The 22,356-nt window shown below is 46.3% G+C and overlaps 1 protein-coding gene and 1 long non-coding RNA gene across 8 annotated transcripts in view; one reads left to right on the top strand and one right to left on the bottom strand.

Annotated features, from left to right (window-relative positions):
• Positions 1-22,356, top strand: part of FRMD4B (FERM domain containing 4B) — a 262,525-nt gene that overhangs the window by 175,437 nt on the left and 64,732 nt on the right. Inside the window, exon 1 of one of the 7 annotated variants that reach the window (XM_082209332.1) lies at positions 9,305-9,405. The exons of the other annotated variants lie outside the window; for them this stretch is intronic. Within the exon in view, the coding sequence (XP_082065458.1) occupies positions 9,320-9,405 (86 nt within the window). The 5' untranslated portion in view covers positions 9,305-9,319. Of the gene's footprint in view, positions 1-9,304; positions 9,406-22,356 lie in introns of those variants that run through there. 7 annotated transcript variants of the gene reach the window in all.
• The window catches only part of LOC309525508, a 104,300-nt gene continuing 92,319 nt past the window's right edge, over positions 10,376-22,356 (bottom strand). The window contains exons 4-5 of the long non-coding RNA XR_014216363.1: positions 11,910-12,049; positions 10,376-10,659 (exon numbers count right to left, since the gene is read on the bottom strand). This is a non-coding gene — a long non-coding RNA (uncharacterized lncRNA). The remainder of the gene's footprint in view (positions 10,660-11,909; positions 12,050-22,356) is intronic.

Genomic DNA, 22,356 nt, shown 5'->3' on the forward strand with positions numbered 1-22,356 from the left:
TGGCGTCTGTTAGTTATGGGTTTTGGTACTTGATGGGAGCCATTGGCAGAGGCGTTCCCTCCTTTCTACAAAGTTCCGCCTCTTCAGTGACATAACTCGGTGCTGTATTCCATTACAGGAAGGGCGGGGAAACTTTAATTCTGTTAAATTGCTGGCCCACATGCCAGCAATGGACAGGGCCAAAGTGGGATGGACCACCCTCTTCTCTCTCTCTCTCTCTCTCTCTCATTCCCTCTCCCTCTCTCTCCTTCTGTCATCCGCTTTTACCTATCTCCCGCTTCCTCCCCACCCAGCATGTTGTTGGGGAGGAAGAGCTTGCTCTTGGTACAGGTCTGAGCTGATCATTTGCAAAGCATTTCATAAGCACATTGGAAGCTACCTTATATAAAATCAGACCATTGGTCCATCTGCCTTGGTTTAAAAAATGGTCCTTATCCGTGTCCTACTGGGGATTGAACCTGTGACCTTCTGCACGCAAAACAGATGCTCTGCCACTGAGCTGTGGCCACTCCCAAGCATTACTGCCTATTCTGGCTCTCTACCCTCCTTTCTAAAGGTCTGTACTGATCGCTTGCAGAGGACTTCTCTCTTCTTCCACTGTGCTATCCATTTCCCACCCCCCTCCCCATCCCTCCATTTCCCCCTCTTGTTCTCCATCTTGCCCTCTAGAAACCCTCCAGCCACACAGGATTAGGCAAAAGGCTGCAGGTTATCCACCCTGCACAGCACCAACACAACAGCAAAACTTTCTAGTAAGGTGTTTTGACTTCACTTACCAGCATTCGTTAAGTTCCCATTAATGTAGTTAAGGTCGCATCAGTTACCTGCAAGAAGTAGCCCTTGGCATAGTTATTATAATTATTTGCAAGGCATAATGTACAAAAGAAAAAGAAAAAACCCTGTAAGATAATAGGTCCTCAAAGTCGTATGGGTGTTTATTCAATGAATACCCCCTATCACTATACAAACTGCACTAGCGGTATTAGCGCTGTCAATCAGCTGGTCTGTTCTTTGGGCTAGCAGGGATCAGCACAGTCCCTGTGCAACTTGCAGTTGTCAGCTGGAGCCAAAACATCCTCCACCCGCAAGTGCTTTGACTGAGCAATAGCTGGGTATTTTGTAACAGAATGCAATCACTTCCTAAGGTTGGTTGGTGAGTCTTGCAAATTTAACTGAAAGCCATAGGTTTTTTTAATTGGTAAGATTAACCAATTAATCCCAGATCAGAATACTTAACAGTAATCTGATTTAATCCATGGAAGGATTTGCAGTGTGTTGAGAATGCCGTCATGCTGAATGCTACATGCATGCTGTGAGTCGGGCGAGACTCTCCTCACTTGCAGTTCCCAACAACCGGGACTCAGAGGCAACAGGTATTCAGTGGAGCTAGCATGCAACCTTCTTGGCTAGCAGTTTACTGATAATCTCATCTCCCCGCAGAAGGTAGAGAGAAGAAATAACTCTGCAAGTTTCTTGAGGCCAGTGCACTCCCTAAGTTCACTAGCCTTGCTGTGGGAATTCTGAGTTGAAGATAGAGCTCTGGCCAGGCAAATTGCTTTTGCTTCCTCTGTATGCAATGAGGTTGGCGATGTCAAGCCTGGCCAGCTGTTTAGTGTCCCCTTGGGACAATCGTGTACATTCAGGAAGCATCCAGAGTTAAGGCAAGGTCACTGCCATGTGTCAGGCTGCCGAGAGAAGTTAGATTGCTAGCATACCATGTTGAAACAGCAGGTGTGGGCAACATGGGCGATCAAATGTGAAGTTTGCCCCAACCCTCCCTCAGAGCACTTACGCATGACTTTCGGTTTCTGACTGGAATGCAAAGAATCACAGCTTTCATTTGTTTCTAAACAGCCCAACTTCCCTTGCAATAAATAAATAAATGAATAAGCCAACTCATATGCTGCACATATGCTCAAAGTGTGTGTGCTACAGCAGTTCTTTCAGTTCAAAATAAATGTGTGATGATACATTAATTTGAAGGTCAATAAACATAGACCCAGAAATCAGTACAAATGTGACTGGTGCAGCTTTGATCTCTCTTGCTAAGCAGGTCTAAGGCTTGCTTTTGTTACCTGGGTGGGAAGGGAATGCTTGGGGGAAAGTGAGAATTCAAATGTAATAAACAGATAATAGTTAACACCCACCAACCCAGTACCTCCACTGATTTTAAAGATTATTTCGGTATTTATTTATTTCGTAAAATTTATGCACAGCTTGATTGTAAAAAACGAAAACAAACCCTCAAAGCAGTTTACAAAAGGTAAACCAGTAGCTGTAGAGTGTGCTTCTAATTCTCCTGTATTGTAGAAATGAAGTTGAAAATACAATGGCGAAATTGCCAAAGGATCTCAAATTGCAATCCAAACATGAATATTAATTTGCTAGTAAGCCTCGTCAACCTTATTCTGAGCGGACATGCAGAGGACTGTGCTTTTAAAAATCGGAGCCTTATTGAAATGGGAAGAGGAAAATAGTTGTTGTTTTAGATGTTGTTATTATACAGGCAGATTTTCACTTTCTGCAAGTGAAAGTTGTTTTCTTTAGAGAAGTCTCAGGACGGAATAGCAACAATTAAACTGATTTGTTAAAATTCTGAGGGGTAAGAGAAAAGAAATGTTCTTTTTGAGCCTCTTGATTTTAGAGCAAATGACAAGGTTTTCTTAGTAAATTCGCATTTCGCCAATGCAAAGAGCTTCACAGAATGTGCCTACCTAGGATTGTTCAATGAGACTTAATCCCAGGTAACCATGCACAGAACTGCAGTTGCACAGCACAACCTAATACTTATTTTTTATTTACTCAATAGAAAGTCTCACTGTGCCCAGTGAGGTTAAATCTCTAGCATGTTTAGGTTTGCAAGCTTACCCAATTTATTCTAACTGATTAATTGATTGAACAATCCTACCTAATTATTACATCCCTTCCTCCTTACTGGTTGTCTCCAGACTGTTATCACATTGCAGGTTTCAGCATAGCATCAGGATGGTCCAGTAAAGAATAACTGCATTTATTCCGTGACTGACGAAAATGTGGGGACAGTTGTCAGAAAACAGGTGGGGGGAGCAAATGTTTTGAAGTGCCAGATATCAGACCTGGACTCAGAAAGAAGGAGCTGCCTGTTGGAAACCATGTGTTAAATATTTTAAGCCTTCCAAGAGTTTGACTCACAGTGCAACACTTGAAAAAGAAAGAAAAGAAATCAGTTTCAGCTTTTCATTTTGCCCCTGATATAAGCCCCATTCAGATCAATGGGTAAATCAGTGTGTGATTGCAGGCTAAATGTCAAATGTGGGATGGCTGACGGGGTGAGCAATAGGAGGGAGGAATAAGCATTCTGAAGCTGGTGTTAATTTATCTTTCTGTGTATGTGTGTTTTTACAAAAACATGCCCATCCCAAAGAGTTTTGTGTTCAAAGTCGCTGTCCCTTCTGACCCAGCGACGTTGTAATTGCAAGAAGAAACTGCTAAAGTAGCCCAACCCAACAAGATCTACCTGGCCGATTTCCTTCTGGCTGATGTATCTTATTGTCTGCCCTTATCCATAGCCAGCCAATATATGAATGAAGTCCCTCAGCTGGGGATAGGCAGCAGTGTGTGAAGCAGCAGCAGTTTGAAGCAGCCAAGAAGTGGGGGTTTCTTGAGCTCTGAAAGTGCTGGCTGCTCCCCTAGCAAACCTGATGTGCAAGCAGAAGATTTGGGGGTGTTATTGGAATGCTAAGCAGTGAGCCTCACCTGTTCTCAATCTGTGTACGGAGGCTGGAAAATGCCGCAAGCTTCCAGCGACGACCACGTTCCAATTCTCACCGCTTAGAAAATTCTGGCACGCCTAACAATACTAACCCTGCTTCCAGCTCAGCCAGGCCCCTGGCTCATGTAGCCTGCTGTTGTATACAGTGGTACCTTGGTTTACAAACTTAATCCATTCCGGAAGTCCATTCTTAAACCAAAGCATTCTTAAACCAAGGCGTGCTTTCCCATAGCAGTGGGGGACTCAATTTACAAATGGAACACACTCAACAGGAAGCGGAACATGTTCTGCTTCCAAGGCAAAGTTCACAAACCAAAACACCTACTTCCTGGTTTGCAGCGTTCTTAATCCAAGTTGTTCATAAACTAAGCTGTTCTTAAATCAAGGTACCGCTGTACTCTGTTATCTGCTCTCCAGGGTTTCTGCTAGGTATGATCTGTTCAGCTGAAGATGTGGAGTACGGATGAGTATCATTTCTGGTGAACATATTTTTAAATAACAAGCAGTCTTTTGGCACCTTGTTATGGCATAAGCTCTGGAGGCAAAAGCATGGAAGTTTTATTTTTCTTTGGTCTGGTTACAGTTCAGGAAAGTATTGTTGCACTGGAAGTCTCCCTCCTCCCCGCCTTTGTTTTCATCTGCAAACTACAGCTGTTGATTGGAAAGTGCCACATTTTTCATTTTCAGAAGCCTGGGTCATACCCGGACAACCAGCCGGTGTGATTGTATCAACAGGAATAGTGTATAAGCTGCTAATGAGACAGACTGTGCCCAAGGGAAGAGGCAGCATCAATGTACGAGAAGGGAAGGCAATGTTTGTTTTCAATACTGAGAGCTCAATGGGTCCTTACTTGAAAGCTCTTTAGCAGGTTAAAGCTAGAGAAATCTGGCACCAGAGTGGCAGATTTGGAAGATGCAGAACCGCTTGAATGTATGCCAGGGGAATTTTGCCAGGGGAACTCAGAAGTGGAAGATCCCCAGGTGCGCTTATGTTTATAGAACATTTATGGCTGGTGTCAGTGTAAGATAGCTGGGCTTTCTTAATAGACCACAATTAACAATAAAAAGAGACCTGTAGAATAGTAGGTAAAGAGGGATGGGAATCATGGGCTGGACCTCAGCAACAGACATCTTCCAAAGGGTTTGTGGGGGAACTAAGTCACAGTGCAAGGGGGCCCCATTCTATCCCCTCCAGCCTTTTCGTGCAAAGCAGAGCATATATATTTGCATGTGACTTGCCACAACATAAAATGAGCTTAAAGTAATTACCATGAAAATGGGTAATCCAGCTGTATTGATGTATTAACTCGGTCTACTGATTTGTGATGTATTTTGTACTTCTTTTTTATGAATGTAATTTCATTGTTTATATGATGTAGTTCACTGCCGCGGTTTTTTTTTTAAAAAAAACATGTATTCATGTTGGCAGTTCAGAAATCTCTGCAAATAAATAAAATAAACATAAACATGAATATTTTACAATAAGAAGCTTCTAAAGAGTTAGTCTCAAGGTGCTGTCAAACATATGTCTTTCTTTAACATATTGCAGATGTGCCATGAATTTAAGGCAAAGTTTATTCAGAGCAGTATTTCTAGGCAGTGGTGCCCAAAGGTTGGTGATACCGGCCCCTGCTGGGGGCACAGGCTGGGGTGTGTTTGCAAAAATCACCACCAACATCAGAGGATTTAAGGTTGCAGCCTAAACCTTTTAATTTAATTTTATCATTGTTGTGATTGTTGGATGTTTTTTGTGCTCTGAAACCATTTTGGGAAATTTATTGTAGAATGTGTAGTATACGAATGTTTTCTCAAAAAAACAGCAGCAGCCAGATTATGTATGAGAGGTCATATTTTGCAATGCAGTGCAGTGCACATTTCCTGGATGTCTGGATTACCAATGCTTCCATCGTGATTTGACTGAGTTGCGAAAAGAGTGAAATCCCTTGCGATCGCCAAGTCCATTTGCCCATGCTAATTCTATATCCCTATAAACCCTGTCAGTTAAGCATGTGTCATTCAGAAGACTTTTATCTACGAGATCCAGCAAAATGAAACTTTGGCACACCAGAGATATGCATGCAAGGCAAGCAAAAAGTTGAACACGTGATTCTGCCTTAATATTGAGTCAGACCTTTCGTCTGTCTAGCCTGCTATTGTTTGTGTGTTTTGATTGATGGGTTCTCCAAGGTCTCGAGCAGGGTTCCTTACTGCTCCTGCTCCCTGGGGCTGATCTTTATAGCTGTGCACTGAACTTGACATCTTCAGTATGCAAAGCGGATACCCTACCATTGAGCTATGATCCCTGCTCTGTCTTAACATAAAAAGAGGACATCATTGATGCTGCTCATGTCTGTTCTGTTGCCAAAGCAGAGGAAAACACTTATTCCTTAGTTAAACATTGTTTGGATACTTCACACACAAAGTGCTTATGATTAGAATTACTTTGCTGTCTATTGTTTGTTTGTGTGTACAAACATAAGAGATGAGACAGCTGGTTCTCTCTCTGCCTTCTCCCTTCCCCATTGCATATGTGAAGGGACAGAGTGTGGAATATTCAGAAATGGCTGCCAAGGGTTGTTGTGTCTTGACTGCAGATCTTTGGGAAACAGCGGAGTACAGTGATATTCCCAAGAAGAAACAACAGGGCAACATCAAATACAATGACCCTCACCATCACCACCAAAAATAGGCTGGCAATGGATGGAAACATCTCCATATGAATGAAAACAGACAAACTTTTGCTTACCCCCTCAAGGATCCTGATAGACTCAGTTGCTGTGTGGCAGCAGTAGGGAATTAGTAACCCTCCAGATGCTGGCTGCTACCACTGAGCGAGCTAGGTACTCAGAGACAGCGATGCTAGCTATATTAGGGGCACTGGGGGGCATGTTCAAGCGGCCACTTCTCTGTGATCTTAATACAGCCAAACTAACTCCCCGTCTTTCCCAGTACAGCGGATTTTCCCCTACCACCCAGCTGATGTTTGATCAAGGGGGACAGCAGTGGACAAAGTGGGAAGGGATCCGCAAGGCATGGCAGGCTGCATGGAGAAGCAGCCCAGAACCGCTCACATGTGCCCTAAAGAAATGCAAAAATGCCTGCTTGGTAGTAGTAAACACTGGTCTGCACCTGATCCAACGGAGGTATGGCCTCATTAGGAAATTGCGAGCATGAAAAGTGAACTGCACACTTGTTCCTTAGCTCTCACCAGCCCAGACCGAACTGGAATTGTTCACAGTGTAAAAGAGCAACCCTCTGTTTCCTGCTGGCATTCATCCTATTTGCAACTCCATCCATTTGCCCAGGAGGCTGCACCCAGAAGTAAGAAATGCTGGGCAGATTCTTTCTGTGTGTTCGTCCCCTACCCACAAAAGAACTCTGGTCATTTCCAAGTTAATTTGCAGTGAGCAATGGAGATCTCTCTGTCTCTGCATGTTGTAGAATATGTGTAGTTGAACAGCGTGGAACATAGCTTTGAGTCCGCATGCTTAGGACTATGCTGTATAAGAAGCAGGCGGTTATCAGTTTTTAAGAGTTTTTATTTTCTGACAGATGATCTCAGATTCCATTTTCAGTAGTAATGTTTTTTCAGAGCTCAGACTTAGCCGTGCATGCTCTCTGGAAGTTAATTAAATTGCTGCCAGGAGGGCTTCTATTTTTTTCTTTAAATAGCTGACATGTTGGGTTTCCATTATAGCCCATAGGCTGCAAAGATAACTGTTGCCTGGCGTAGCATAACACAGACTATGTAATGAATTCTTGGTGGTTGGTGTGTGTAGGGGGGCGGTTATTATTTGAGTGATAAACACAGTTTGTAAGAGGAAACAGTTTGTATAAATACATATGCATACCCTGCAGATTGATGTTGCAGCTTAATTGAAAGTCACGAACTTCCGCATCAGACAGAAGGAATATGTATTTTGGTTTTTTTATTTTACTTCTGGCAGCATGCTTTACAAGTTGCAGATGTGCTGTGCAAATGCTCAGTGTCTGTAGCCGCATCTCATTGCAAACTCACTGAGAGGATTGTAATGATCATGATTTATGCATGTTATTGAGGGAAAAATTGGGAAGCTGTTCAAAGAAAGCAGCTGCTCTAATCTAAAAGCAGTCAAAGCCATGCTGTGGTGAAACACCTGTTTGCCACATTTCTCATCATAAAGCTGACTCGGCTATTTTTTAAAAAACAAAACAAAGCAGCACAACCTCTGGAATCATTGGCAGGCTATAAAGCCTTGGATATCTTAGTTGGAACACAAAGGAGCTACCCAGTACCATCCAGGCTCTGCTAATGCAGAAATGTCCACCCTGAAGAGGAATAGCAATCTTTATCACAGTCTGGCCAATGACTGATGTACTGGGTGGCTGCGGGTGGGGTAAGAGAGGCTCCCCAGAGCTTGGAAGCCTGCACGGAAAAGCACTGGCATATGTCCTAAAGAAATGTAACAATCCTGCTTGGAAGTAGTTAACACTTGTGTGGACCTGATCCAGCATATGTACAGCCTCCTTAGGGGAAAAATGAGTGTGAAAAGTGAACTGCACACTTGCTCCCTTGCTCTCTCGCAAGCCCAGACTGGACTGGGGTTGCCAAATTGTGTTGAAAGCAGAGAGGGTCCTTAAGAAGTAGTGGCTGCATCACAAGATGCTGTGGCCAACCTTTATGCACACATGCTTTCCCATCCCCACAATGCACGGGTAGCCGACAAGTTGCCCTCCAGATTATGTAGGACCCCAACTCCCAACATCCTGATGGGAGTTGATACCAGGTGGAAGTCCAATGACAAGTGGAGGGCACCAACTCTGCCATAATAGTTGGTGCATATTGGTTTTGTGGTAATTGCTGGGGCTTTTTATTCTGCTTATGGCACCTCCATGCTGATAGTGAAGATATCTGAGATGAATGACAAAGAGTAGTCCCCTGTTAACTGAAATGGCAGAGAGACAGCAGGAATAGTCTCAGCTTTTATTGAACAAGAGCGGTTGTGGAATTCTGAGAGATCTGTAGGAACATGGCTTTGCCAAACATTTTGTTCTTGGGAGGTCCCTTCGCCTTAGTTCATGCGTAACCAGTGTTAGAAACAGAGATATGAAAGCTAGGAGCTAAATGGCGCCTAAAACCTAGGTTATGGGCACCGCAATGGAGTATTTATGCGTGCTTTTTTAATATAAGGAATACAAAGCTGAAAATGAAAGAACTGCAGATTTTTCATGTGGTCTAGTCCTCATCTGAAGACTGCAAAAAACAAAGCCATACTTCCCCTGCCCACCTTCCTAATAGTCTTATGAGGGTCCCTTCTCCAGTCTTCAGAGAGTGGCTGGAAGTGGGGAGGCAGAAAAAGGTCCTCCTTTTCTTCCAGCAGTGGCAGTTTTAATCTGAAATCTTAGGCTCAGTACTGCACCCAGAGCTCAGAAGCTGCTTGTGTTAATGAAATTCCCTGTTTCAAAACGTGCCTAGGACAATGGGAGTTTCAAACACTGTGTGTAACCTTCCTTAGCACTTCATTTACTAAGCACAGGTTTACTAAGTTGGTGTGTGATTGTCTGAACCAACCCTCTTTGGTTACCTGCATGCAGTATACTTCCAACAATGGAATTGGCTTTCTGAAGTGTGTTGCTGCCAAGTGGGTGTTTCCTGTCTGGAATCCTGAGGCATGGTAACAATAATCTCTCTGAGAGGGCAATGCCTGTTTATGGTATAGAAAGGAAAGCACCATCTTGGACAAATACTTAAAGCTGTCAGGTTGATGCATGAGGTTGTAAGGACTTGGGTTCTATAGGCATGATAAGGTTATCTAAAAGTCTGAGTGAAATGTATGGCACTACAAACGGTTGCATTTGCTTTGTGCTTTGTTTGTTTCTACATGGAATTTTAAGTTCCTGAGAGTCTAAAGCCACTTAATGGTTTTGCTAGACTTCAGGATTGCCACCACATTCGGAATAAATATGTGCATGTAAAGACTTTTCATTTACTCTCACAGGGAGCTAGTTTTTCAATTGGGGGAAGTATTTCTTTTTCAGTTTTATACCCAGGCAAAATATGAATTAAATAAGCTGCCGTGCTCAGCACCCAGGATTCTTGACAGTACTGCACTTGTGGCATTGTAAAAAACCTTAGCAGATTTGTTGGGTACTTCATAGGCACAGCTACTTCTAACATAGCTTTTTAAAGGTAAGTGATGAGCAACATTCCAGTATCTTTCGTTAACAAATATGCCAATCTCTCATTGTGTGGACCAGAGAATTGCCTAAGGATCTAAGATACATGATTTCAACTCTGTTATGTACTCATTGTGTGACTCAGGGCAAATTTATTTTCTCTTAGCCTCAGCTCCCCATACGGGAAGAGTGTGGTGACCTACCTCACGTTGTTGTTGTGTTGATAAACCTTCTAAAGCAGGGACGTCCAACTCCTAAGAGTCTGCAATCTACTCCCACAATAAAAAGCTGGCAGTGATCTACCCATGGGGGGGGGCGAACCAAGGTAGTTGAGCTTTCTTGGGGGAAGGAAGTCAGTCAAAAGTTGCTCAACAGAAGATCGCTAGCGATAACTCCATCTGCCACTTTTGAGATCGTGCGCAAATGAAGGACGGGGCAAGGGGGTGGGCCCAGATGTTCTTTTTCCACCACGGAGGAAATGGGGCCCGTGATCAACCACTAGCTGCAGGGAATCGACCAGTCGATCGTGGTCGGCCAGTTGGACACCCCTGTTTTAAAATATTGCTCCACTTGCAGATGTTGTTAAGTGATTTATAGGTTGGATCCAGACTTACCAATCCTTCCATTCTCAGAAGGGACTGAGAGTCTACAGAAGCTCTCGCTGAACGAAGAGGGCCCAAATTTTGCCAATTCGCTCCACCTCTCCCAACATCACCTCCAGTGCTGTCTTCCAGTCCTCTGGAGCAACTTTTCTGTGGAAAGACGTAATAGGCAAAAATCACCTACCCCATTCCTCTAGCAGAGCACCCTGTATACAAAGTTCCAATAGGTAGTCTGGATCTATCCTGATGTATTTTAGAAAGACATATCACAATGTAGTCTATGTGAAAACAGTATCTTCTTGTCAATGGTGCTGCTTTTTTGGTGGGGTGGAATGACAACTGACTATTATTGAAGTACATCTAAAAGGATATATGCAGTTTGAGGTTAACAGGGTTGACCTGTGGGCTGAGTTAACAGAAATAGATCTTAATTATCTGTATTAGAAGGCAATCAATGCATCCAAGTTAATCAGCAGGTGTAAATATGCCTGTAGAACAAACAGGGAATTTCTGTGACAAAACAGTGGCCACAATCCAGCCAAAGTTAAACAGTATCATTGATTACAATGGGACAGAACTGAAGCACATGTTTAAGGCTTTAATCCTACATATTGCACTTGGTGGTATTTACTTCTGCATGGACTTTTATAGGGTTGTCCTGTAATTCTACCACTGAAATCAACATACAGTGGTACCTCGGGTTAAGTACTTAATTCGTTCTGGAGGTCCGTTCTTAACCTGAAACTGTTCTTAACCTGAAGCACCACTTTAGCTAATGGGGCCTCCTGCTGCCGCCGTGCCGGCGGAACATGATTTCTGTTCTCATCCTGAAGCAAAGTTCTTAATCCGAGGTACTATTTCTGGGTTAGCGCGGTCTGTAACCTGAAGCGTATGTAACCCGAGGTACCATTTTATATGTTGCTTTGGCTCAATTATGTCCATTATTTTGGAAAGCAATTAGCTAACAAAGTGTGATTATGTCAGCTGCTGCAATTTTGTGCTGTCAGTGGTGTCATTTCTAAAGAATTCAAGTGAATACAGAGATTAAGTCAGACAATTCATGAGATCTGTGGAAATACTGAGAAACAGATACAGTACTATACCTCTGAGCTATTGTTATTGTGTCTTGGGTGCATATATGTAACATCGTAACAGTGCCAGTAATTAATCTGCTTGGAAGAGGGTTCCAGTCAGTCAGTTACTGTAGTTGAGATAACTGGGTACATTTAGGCTGGTGGGAAAAAGTTAGGGAGACATCACAGTTGTCCTTCAGAGATCTGATTGGCTTCAGTGAGAAAATGAACCCGGGCTTGTTTTCTGCTGCTCCAGAAGGCAGGAATGGAACTAATGGATAGAAATGGCAAGGAAGCAGATTTTAGCTGAACAATGAAATAGACTACCTCTGGAGGCAATTGGCTCTCCTTAGCTGGAAGCATTGAAGTGCAGGCTGAACTTCCATCTACCTGGGATGCTGTAGTTGCAAGAGTCCTAAATTGAGCCGAGAGTTGACTAGATGGTCTCTAAGGTCTCTGCGTCGATTCTGTGAAAACAAAAATGGGAGGTGTTGTGTTTATATGCAGCTCCACTCTGCTATTTCTGAAGCTTTCCCCTGACTTAGGTTTACTGTGTGCCCAGGAGACATAGCACAGACAGTGCTTGCACGTTAATGCCACTTTCCCCTTGTAGTTTTGCCAGTTCCCTGCCACTGGATGCATGCCTTTTTGTAGGCCGAGGTGCCTTTTGTTATCAAGCACATAGGACTGTGATAACAAGCTTTCAGTTTTGCTGCCGCACAAAGGAACCACGACTAATTTGGCTAATCTGACTTTTGTGCAAAGAGGAAGAACCCATGAGTGTTAGCAATAACAAGTCTGCAGCTCTTGGAAGCCTCATGGGAGACATCTTCTAGCATCATGCAGACCGTGAATAATCCCCACTCGCTCAACAATAAATCCGCAGGTAGAGAGGAACAGATCCGCTTCCTGCCTGGTGCATGGGAGAATCTGTCTGGTGCTCTGAGGTCATTCTTGCAAGTTGTAAGTGCCTGAATGAGATCATATGCCCATTGGTTATCCCCTGCCCCCACCCCACCCCAAAAGCTGTAAGCTCTTTAGAGTTCAATGCTCTTTGTAAATATATCCACTGTGGATCTCAATTTAACATACACTCATACACACACAATTAAGAAACCTATATGAGTAGGGACCTCAGTGCAGAAATGTATACCTTTGGACTACAGCTTCACATTTTGGGATCGGTGTATACAGTAAGCCTGTGGCTTATGTGCATTGAACTTGTGTGTGTTCAAATTTACGTGTCTGGCAAAAAAAATAAAAAGGTGGCAGATGTCTGGGGGGGAAAGACTTGGCCAATCCTGCCCACCATTGAACCCAATGTGTTTTGACTCTATGCGATATTGGCTCTAGGTGTAACCCTCAGAATTACTAAACAGTGGTTAGACCTTTCAAGCATGGAGGCTGCATATGTTTGAACCAACAGATGGTTTCAGCCTCTAGGATGCTCCAGCACAAATTTGCTGTATAGGAAAGTGATACTGGCTTTCCCCCTTGAATTGAGTGATCTTGTGTTGCCTCCATTTCCATAGCTGGCCATGAAGCACACTATTGCAGGTAAATGAAATGTGGTATCTGCCAATTCTGTCTGCTTATGAATTTTTGTTAACGTTAGTTTGGAAACTAGTTTAACCGAAAAGAGAGTGCCGATGTAGTCTTCGGCAATACGTAGATGTTAAGCTGTTTGTAGAAGAATAATTTACTGCACGGTCCTCTCCGTGTCTCATTCAGCAATAAAACCTCTTAAATTCAGCGTGGGGTTTATTCCTGGGCAAACGGGATTAGGACATGGCCTAGCGGTGTAGCAGTGAGTTTGGCTATCAAATTAGCACACTTAGGCCAACACTGGCCAGTGTTAGGGACTCATCTCTCTGTGACCTGATTGGCCAATGTTGGCATTTTTTTTATTTAATGTGCAACTCTTTTAGAATTGTAATGTATTGATGTTCTCACCCTGGCCACAAGGGGTATCATGTATATAGTTTTCACTCAGGTCCACATCAGTTAATTTAGGCAGAAAACCCTGGGTTGTTGTTGTTACAATGTTGACAGCCGGCTGCCTATAAAAGCAGGCCGGCTGAGCTGTTTGCTGTTCAGTTCAGTTCCAGTTTGCTTATAAAGAACTACTTGGAGAAATCTCTGTGTCATCTACTATGTCCACCCACTATTTAATAAGAATGATAGAGATATTTTAGAATGCCGTTCTCAACTGAGTATATTCTTTATTGCATTTATGTACAGTGGTACCTCAGGTTACATACGCTTCAGGTTACATACGCTTCAGGTTACAGACTCCGCTAACCCATAAATAATGCTTCAGGTTAAGAACTTTGCTTCAGGATGAGAACAAAAATCGTGCTTCGGCGGTGCAGCGGCAGCAGGAGGCCCCATTAGCTAAAGTGGTGCTTCAGGTTAAGAACAGTTTCAGGTTAAGAACAGACCTCTGGAATGAATTAAGTACTTAACCCGAGGTACCACTTTACTGTCTTTCTCCCAAGGTGTTCCAGGCAAATGGAACAAATTATTTTCAGACCACTTTCAAGAGCTGATGACACTAGCACCCTGGCCTAGGCTTATAGAGAACAAGATAGAAAACAAAGTGGATTTTATTTATTTCTTTTCTCCCCTGAACACCTTGCCGTTTTGCCAGATGGCACAGATAATGGACTATCCTTCTGGTTGCATTCTCTCTGGGCTGGATTTTTAGTGGTAATCTGAATTGCAGGTGATCATCTGAATCCAACCTGAGCTTGAGTACACTGGCAGGTGAAGCTAAGGCAACTGGGGAAAAGGAATGAGGTGAAGCTAGCATTTCAGACCCTGAAGTTCTGTTACTCATGGAAATAGAAGCACAGAATACAATTTACAGCGCTGTGCCTGTGACATTATATTTATAGTTATTTGCATTGGGGGGGAGCTTTTCCTGAGGTCACACTGACATTGTGAGGTTGTTGGTTTTTTGCTTTCATCTGTAACATGTCACTCCGCTCAATTAATGAATCCATTCAGTTTATTTTCTTAGGAAAGTGTGCCATGCTACTCCTTGCTCAGTGGTGCGCTTTGTATTGCACACATTGTCATCTGGGTAGTGTTGGGTTAGTGAAAGTTGATCCTGTGTTGTGAACAAGGGTTTGAAGTTTAGTTGATCTTCAGTTCTCCTGCAGCCTAAGGAGTCTATCATTTTCAGCCCTGTCACAGGAAACCTCTGAATTACGGCTTGCACCTTCATTCAGTGTGTAGGAGTGGCTTGCCTTTGTGACTTGGGGGGGGGGGGCTATAGCAAAATAGGGCACTGTAGTTTGTCATGGGTGTGTTGTGAACGTATATTAGCCTCTTAGTGGTGAGCCACTGTGGAGGAGCTTTGAAGGAGGTGAAGAAGCTGTCATTTATACGTGTACCACAGAGAACTAATGAACAGATTGCTTCAAAGTCAAGATGAGAGCAGAGATGTTTTATTTATTCAGAAGATTTTTTACCCGCCCTTCACCTAAGGTCCCAGAGCTGATTACAACAATAGAATATGCAATGTATAAAAACAGATAAAACAGCTAACGATTGTAAGAGCAAGGAGAACCGTTTCAGCCAGAACAGAGCAGTATACATTCAGCAAAAGAGGAGGGTCCTACAAAACAAAATACCTTAAATGTCTAAGTATAGAAGAAGCGTGTCTTCAGCTTATGTCGAAAGCTGTACAAGGAAGACTCTAGATACCCCTCCATGGGGTGTTCTAGCCTTGATTCAGGAACCTTTACACACAGATGCACACATTCACACCCCCAAGATATTGCCTCCCCCCATTTCTTGGGAGTCAGAGAAAACCTTGGGATATTGGGTGACACGACTTGACTCTGTCATTCATATACAATCGTACCTTTGTTTTCGAACAACTTAGTTCTCAAATGTTTTAGCTCCTGGATGCAGCAAACCCAGAAGTGACTGTTCCGGTTTGTGAACTATTTTTGGAAGCCGAACATCCGACGGGGCTTCTGCAGCTTCCAATTGTAGGCAGGAGCTTTCTGCAGCCAATCAGAAGCCACACTTTGGTTTCCAAATGTTTTGGAAGTCGAACGGACTTCCTGAACAGATTCTGTTTGACTTCCAAGGTACTACTGTACAGGTAACTCGCATCTTATGTGGGGGTTATGTTTGTGGCCATTGCTTGCAGATGCAAAATCATCAAACACCAGGAACCTCCAGAACTGTCCTCACTACAAGGTGGAGGACTGCTTGCCCAGCTTTGTGGAGCAGGGGTTCTAGGACCCTGCCAGAGTGCTCACATCTCCTTCCCAAAGTCCAGCTTCTGGGATACTGCCAGATCCCTTGTGCCACCTTCCCAAAACTGGGCAAGTCCAGCATGGCAGCTTTGCCCAGGTGGTGGTGGAAGAATATAAAAATGGGGAGTGGGTAGTTACACACACACACACTGTGCAAAGCTGTGATTGCATAAGTAAAATAAGTGTAAGATGTTATTGTACTCTGGAATACTATTAGCTGAAAGTGTTGGCACAAGTCATTGAAACAGTATGTTTTTGAGATGGTACGAGGAAATGTGAAGGTTATGTCCATGTTATAGCCATGGTGGACCATTAACAAATGTGTGCCTGGTTTCATTTTCTTTTGGGAGTAACTCTCTGAAAGAGGTTTGCTCAAATAACACTCAAGCGTTTGACATATAATGATATTTGAGGTCAGGAAGAAACTTTCCCACCATCTCAGATTGGCTGCAGCCCTTAGGAGAATCTCCTTGCAGATCGACTTTCTTGTCATCAATAGCTATTTGCCCTGCAGGCGCTGGACTACAATGGGCCTGCTCTGTGCTTGTGGCGGGTGGAGACCTAGATTCTGGTGAGAACTGGCAGCTGAAATAGAATCCTTTTATTTCCTATAGGAACACTTGTGTTAAAGGACCACAGTTGAATTGGCGTGTTTGTGTTATCCACACACGCAGACATATTCACACTCCGTGTGTGTGTTTCAGTTAACTGTAAGTGTTAAAATAATGGCTTGGATCCTGTGAACAGAACTCAGTTCAGTGAGGGCAGTTTTTGCTTATTCCTTATTCCCCTTGTTCCATGAAAATGTGCTCCAGAGGGATCAGGGAACAGGATGGGGGATGGTGTGGGGCGCTGCAGGACAAAGGGGGAGGCCTCCTCCCTCCTTCTGCCAGCAAGAGCCTTTCCTGAACTGCACATGGGCAACTGACAATTTATCCCAGTGTTGTTGGGGTGTGTGTGTGTGTGTGTGTGTGTAAATATAAGCAGATAGAGCTTAAATCTGATTTTTGTTTTTTTAAAAAAAATCCGGTTCTGGAAGAGGTGATTCTTGCTGCCAGAAAAGAGATATTTCTCTTGACAGGAGGTTCTTTCCAGAAATATTTGGATGCCAATGCTGCGATAATACTATCACTGGGGTGGGGTACCTTTTTCAGCCTGCATTCCCAGGGGCAGCTTCCCTGTGTGTTTGTGTTTGTTTGTGTAAGTGGTGGATGGGGCCAGAGCCAACGTTGGGTGAAGCAGCAGATGTGAGACTTACCTTTGTACTGTAGACTACATGCTAGCCAGACAGAAACCAGAGGTCTCTATGCACACACACACACATACCTACACACCTCCATCCTCTGTCCAGGCAACCAAAATGTCTTCTTGCAGTTCAGGGAGGCATTCCAGGAAGACAGAAGCACACAAGGAGGGTGCTCACAGCAGGGCAGTTGAGGGGCATGTCCTGGGGACAGTCAGTCCCGAGGAGCAGGTAGAGAGGACTGGAGGGTTCCCCACCCCTGGGCTACCACACTGTTAGGAAATCCTTCTTTGTTTTGTGGACAGGTGCACATCCAGAGAGATTCTGCAACAGAGGGTTGGGAGGAAGTCACACTTTTCTCCTGTGCTGAATTATTTAAAGATGCTGTGAGTTCAGTTTAGAACAAGGCACCTTGTATAAGAAGTCATGCGTCAGCTTATTCCATTGGGAAAAACGAGGCACGTGTTAATGACTCAGGAAGCCCAATGAATTACTGGTACAGAAAAGTCATGTTGGTGCTTGCTGATCTCTGCTAAAAGCATGCAGAAATCCTGCAGAAACTCGTTGGCCTCATTAAGCAGATAAACAGAAAGTATTGCCCACTTTTCTTTTCTGCCAGCAACCACACATGCCTTTTTGTCTTCTTAAAATAATTAAATGGATATCTGCCCAATCCCTATATCTTGGGGCCAAGTTACAATTTCTTTTTAACTTTCTTTCTCCTCCTATTTCTCCCCCTTCTCTAAGAACTAGAATAGTGAGAATGCCTTAGCTGATTATTATTTTTTTAGTCAAAAAGTGGAATCAGATTTGCTTTAGGAATCTTAAGAGATGTGTCCATGTTAGAGAACGCGGGTGTCAGGGGTTCAGGAGCAGAGGCGAGGGAAAGGGAGGAAACAGAGAGCGAGGGGGAGGAGGCAGAAGAAAAGATGAGTGATGACGACGACCCGAGATCTCCGAGTCTTTCCAGTGAATCAGAAGATTCACAAAAAGGAGCACCAGTGGCCAGGGCAAGGGGGGAGACTAGGGGGACACCCCAGGAAGATAGAGCCAGAGGGGACTCAGAGGGGAGCAGTTGGAAATCGGGACCAGCGTCACCGCCAGAGAGCAGGGATGAGGAAGGGCGCCAGGGATCAAGCGCTGGCAGCTCACAGCAGGAGGGAGGGCACGAGTCAGGAGTGGCCACACCTCCATCGGGGAGCGAAGAGACGGTTAGACGGAAAGTGGAAGGTTGGGTGCGCGCGCCAAGTTCAAATGCACAGGAAGGTGGCGCAGTAGGCAGCCCGGAAAGGGAGCCAGGTCCTAAAGCCCGGCGCAAGGAGACAGAAGGGTCCGGGGGGTCAGCGTCGGAAGAATCCCGGAAGGAAGAGATCCCGGGGGGCAGAGGGACCCAGAGGAGAACTGTCAGGCGGAAAAGGTGGAGCAGGGCTAGGATATTAAGTTGGTGCACAAGGGGCGGAGACTCAGACGGAGCTTCGCCGATCTAAGCATAAGACGTAGAGTTGCGCGCAGCAGCTTGAGAATGGAGACTGTAACTCAATAAAGACTTTTATTTAATGATCGCTGGCTGGCGTGATCCTCTGTGAGCTAGGATCTGGAAGCAACCCTGACAGTAAGCTCCGTCTGACCAAATTGTGGGCATCCACGGCCTCGCGGAGAGGAGAGAAAGCGGGTGCCTACTAGAGAGCTCACGAACGGCAGACGCTATGACAGCCGAACAGCAAATAGCGGAACTGAGAGAAGCAGTGTCACGACTGAATGCCGAGGCGCTGGCATCCAGGAAGAGAGAGGAGGACGCAGCTGCCGCCTACAGGGATCTCCAGGTCAGGTTGGACGTGCTTACGAAGCAAGGGCAACAGACACCCAAATCAGAGGGGATTGGGTTGGGGAGACGCACAGGCGGTCTGGTCTCTCACTTCGATGGGAATTTGCAACAGTACCCCAACTTTAGAGCAGACGTAATGTGTGCACTGCAACTACTGCACAAAGACTTTAGAGATGAACAAGAGAAAGTGGGGTTCATCATGTCCCATTTGCATGGAGACGCAAAAGCATGGCTGCGCAATTTGTGGAGAGATAAGGATCCTGCGCTCCAAAATGCGGACGCCTTTATTAAAGCGATGGATGGGTGTTTTTTATCAAGCATTGACGTGGATCTTGCCCGGAAGGAGGTGCATGGACTAAGGCAAGGGAGAGCCAGCGTAAGGCAGTACCATGCCCGCTTTTTCGCTTTGGTCAGTGCCCTGGAATGGGACAGAGATTCGGCTCCTGTCAGAGACCTTTTTTGGGAGGGCTTGCACAGCTCGGTTAAAGATGAGATTGCGAGGGGGGAGAGACCCCGGACCACGCAGGAGATCGTTCAGAGGGCACTGGCGGTGGGGGTGCGGCTGGAAGAACGTCCGTGGAGCAGGGAGCAAGGGCGCAGCGGGCGCGAACCAGCCAGGGGCTCCTCCTTCCTTCCCAGAGAAGCAGCGCGTCCGCAATCCATGCCTCCAACAGGGGGAGGGTTGGAACCGATGGAGGTTGGAAGTGCAAGGGCTCAGTCAGCAGCCAGAGCCCTAGCACCGGCAGCAGTGAAAGCGAAGCCTCCTAGAGGGAACAGGAAGTGTTATATCTGCGAGGACCCAGGGCATATGGCGAAAGAGTGTCCCCGGAGGCTCCACAAGCACACTGCAGCTTCGGCAATGGTGACTGCAGCAACGCAGCAAGGAGAACCGCAGCAGGGAAACGGCGATGTCTGGCTGGAGGAAGAGGCACTGGGGCCCAGCCAGACGTGTCAGTGAAGCAGTCCCCAGGGAATTTACCGCCCATGGACCCCCTCCCGCCCAAGCCAGTAGTGAGGCTCACCGCATCGCTCCAGCTACCCAATGGAGTCACCATGGACGTGCCAATCACCGTCGACTCGGGAAGCAATGCAGACTTCATAGGGCAGGACTTTGTCGACCGGCACGCTATACAGTTGCTGCCTGCCACGCTGCCCCTGCAGGTTGTCACGGTGGATGGCAGGGAGCTGCTAGGGGGGCAAGTGGTGAAGCAGACGCCACCTATGGTGCTGCGGCTTGGAAATCACAAGGAAATCATCAGCTTCAACGTCACTCAACTGTCGGACACGCCTATTGTATTGGGCATGAGTTGGCTGGACAAGCACAGCCCGACGCTGGCTTGGTACCAGAGGCAGCTGACCTTCGGCTCTTCCTTTTGTGCTGAACACTGCATCATACCCCGGCAGGAAGGGGAGCAAGAGGAGTCACAGCTGCTGCTAGGCACGCTGCAAGCGATTCCCCACAAGTACGCAGAATTTTTGGAGGTTTTCTGCGAGAAGGAGGCAGACAGGCTACCCCCCCACAGACCATATGACTGCAAGATTGACCTGCTGCCGGGGGCGGCGCTGCCCAAAGGGAAGCTGTATTCCATGTCTGAGGACGAACTGCAGGAACTCAAAGAGTTCATAGATCATAATTTGGAGCGCGGTTTCATCCGAGAGTCCAGGGCAGCGGGGGGCAGTCCGGTATTCTTTGTTAAGAAGCGAGACACGCCCCAAAAAAGACTCGTGGTGGACTACCGCATTTTGAACAGTGTGACCAAACCATCGGACTTCCCCATGCCCCGAATCGACGACCTCCTCGCAAAAGTACGCAAGGGCAGCGTGTTCACCAAGTTGGACCTGAGAGGGGCGTAAAACCTCATTCGCATGCGGGAAGGAGATGAGTGGAAGACAGCCATGTTCACGCCCCTGGGCACCTACGAATATAGAGTTATGCCTTTTGGATTACAAAATGGCTCCCACGTTTTTCAAGCTTTCATGCATCACGTGTTGGCGGGGCTCCTCTACAAGACGTGCGTCTGTTTCTTGGATGACATCCTGATCTTTTCGGAATCGCAGCAGGAGCATGACAGACACGTCAGGGAAGTGCTGAGCAGGCTGCAGCAACATAGGCTGTACGCCAAGCTTGAGAAGTGCCAATTCGACGTGACGGAGGTGGATTTCCTGGGCTACAAGTTGTCTGACAAGGGGCTCGCCATGGACAGCACCAAGGTTCGAGCGGTGTTGGATTGGAAAAGCCCACGCAACCGGAAGGAGGTCCAACGCTTTGTCGGCTTCGCGAACTTCTATCGCAAGTTTATCAAAGGCTTTGCTATGCAGACAGCGGCCATCACGGACACGCTCAGCTCCAAGAAAAAGAAGTTCATCTGGACAGCGCAGGCGGAGCAGTCCTTCCAGGCACTCAAGCGGCTCTTCGCGTCGGAAGAACAGCTGCTTCATGTCAACCCCAGCAGGCCGATGAGGGTTGAAACAGACGCCTCAGACAGGGCTGTCGGAGCCGTCCTGCTGCAGAAGGACCCGCAGGGGGTTTGGAGGCCGGGAGCGTTTTACTCCAGGAAGCTCAGCAAGTCCGAACAGAACTACACCATCTGGGACAGGGAGTTGCTGGCCATTCATGCAGCATTCAAAGCGTGGAGGCACTTCCTGATCGGCGCCAAGCACACGGTGCAGGTATGCAAGGACCACAAGAATTTGGAGCACTGGCGCACGGCACAGTTCCTGAACCAGAGGCAGATACGTTGGGCTGAGTTCTTTGCGAACTTCGACTTCCGAATAAAGTATGTCCCTGGGGACACCAACATCATGGCGGACGCGCTCTCCCGTAAGCCACAGTATCTGGAGGACGCCACGCCAGCGGCCGCCATGCACATCTTCGCACCAACAGTGTGGGCGTGCGCTGCGGCGACAGTGGACCTGGAGGCGGTGCGACGAGCGTTGCAGAATGACTCCTTCGCGCAGGCTAAGATGGCAGAGATGCAAAGGGGCACGGCGGCGACCGATGGGTTCCAGATGAGAGATGGTTTGCTCATCCGTAAAGGGGCCATCTACGTGCCGGGAGACGAACTTCGCGCCAAGGTACTGCATCAGCTGCACGACGCGCCCACTGCCGGGCACTTTGGCAAGGAGAAGACGGTGGAATTAGTCGCCAGGGATTTCTGGTGGCCCGGAATGAGAGGGGAGGTCGCGGACTACGTGGCGAGGTGCGACACCTGCCAGAGGGCCAAACCAGTGCACAGACCGCCGGCCGGTCTGTTGGAACCGCTGCAAACTCCGGTCGAACCATGGGAGAGAGTCGCCCTGGATTTTGTCACGGATCTGCCCAGCTCGAGGGGCAAGACGGCTGTGCTGGTGGTGGTGGACTTGTTCTCCAAGATGGCACATTTCGTCCCGTGTGCAAAGGTGGCCACGGCGGAACAAACCGCCAAACTGTTC

Source organism: Podarcis vaucheri (genome assembly GCF_965113315.1).
Source record: "Podarcis vaucheri genome assembly, chromosome: 2".
Classification (NCBI taxonomy): domain Eukaryota; kingdom Metazoa; phylum Chordata; class Lepidosauria; order Squamata; family Lacertidae; genus Podarcis; species Podarcis vaucheri.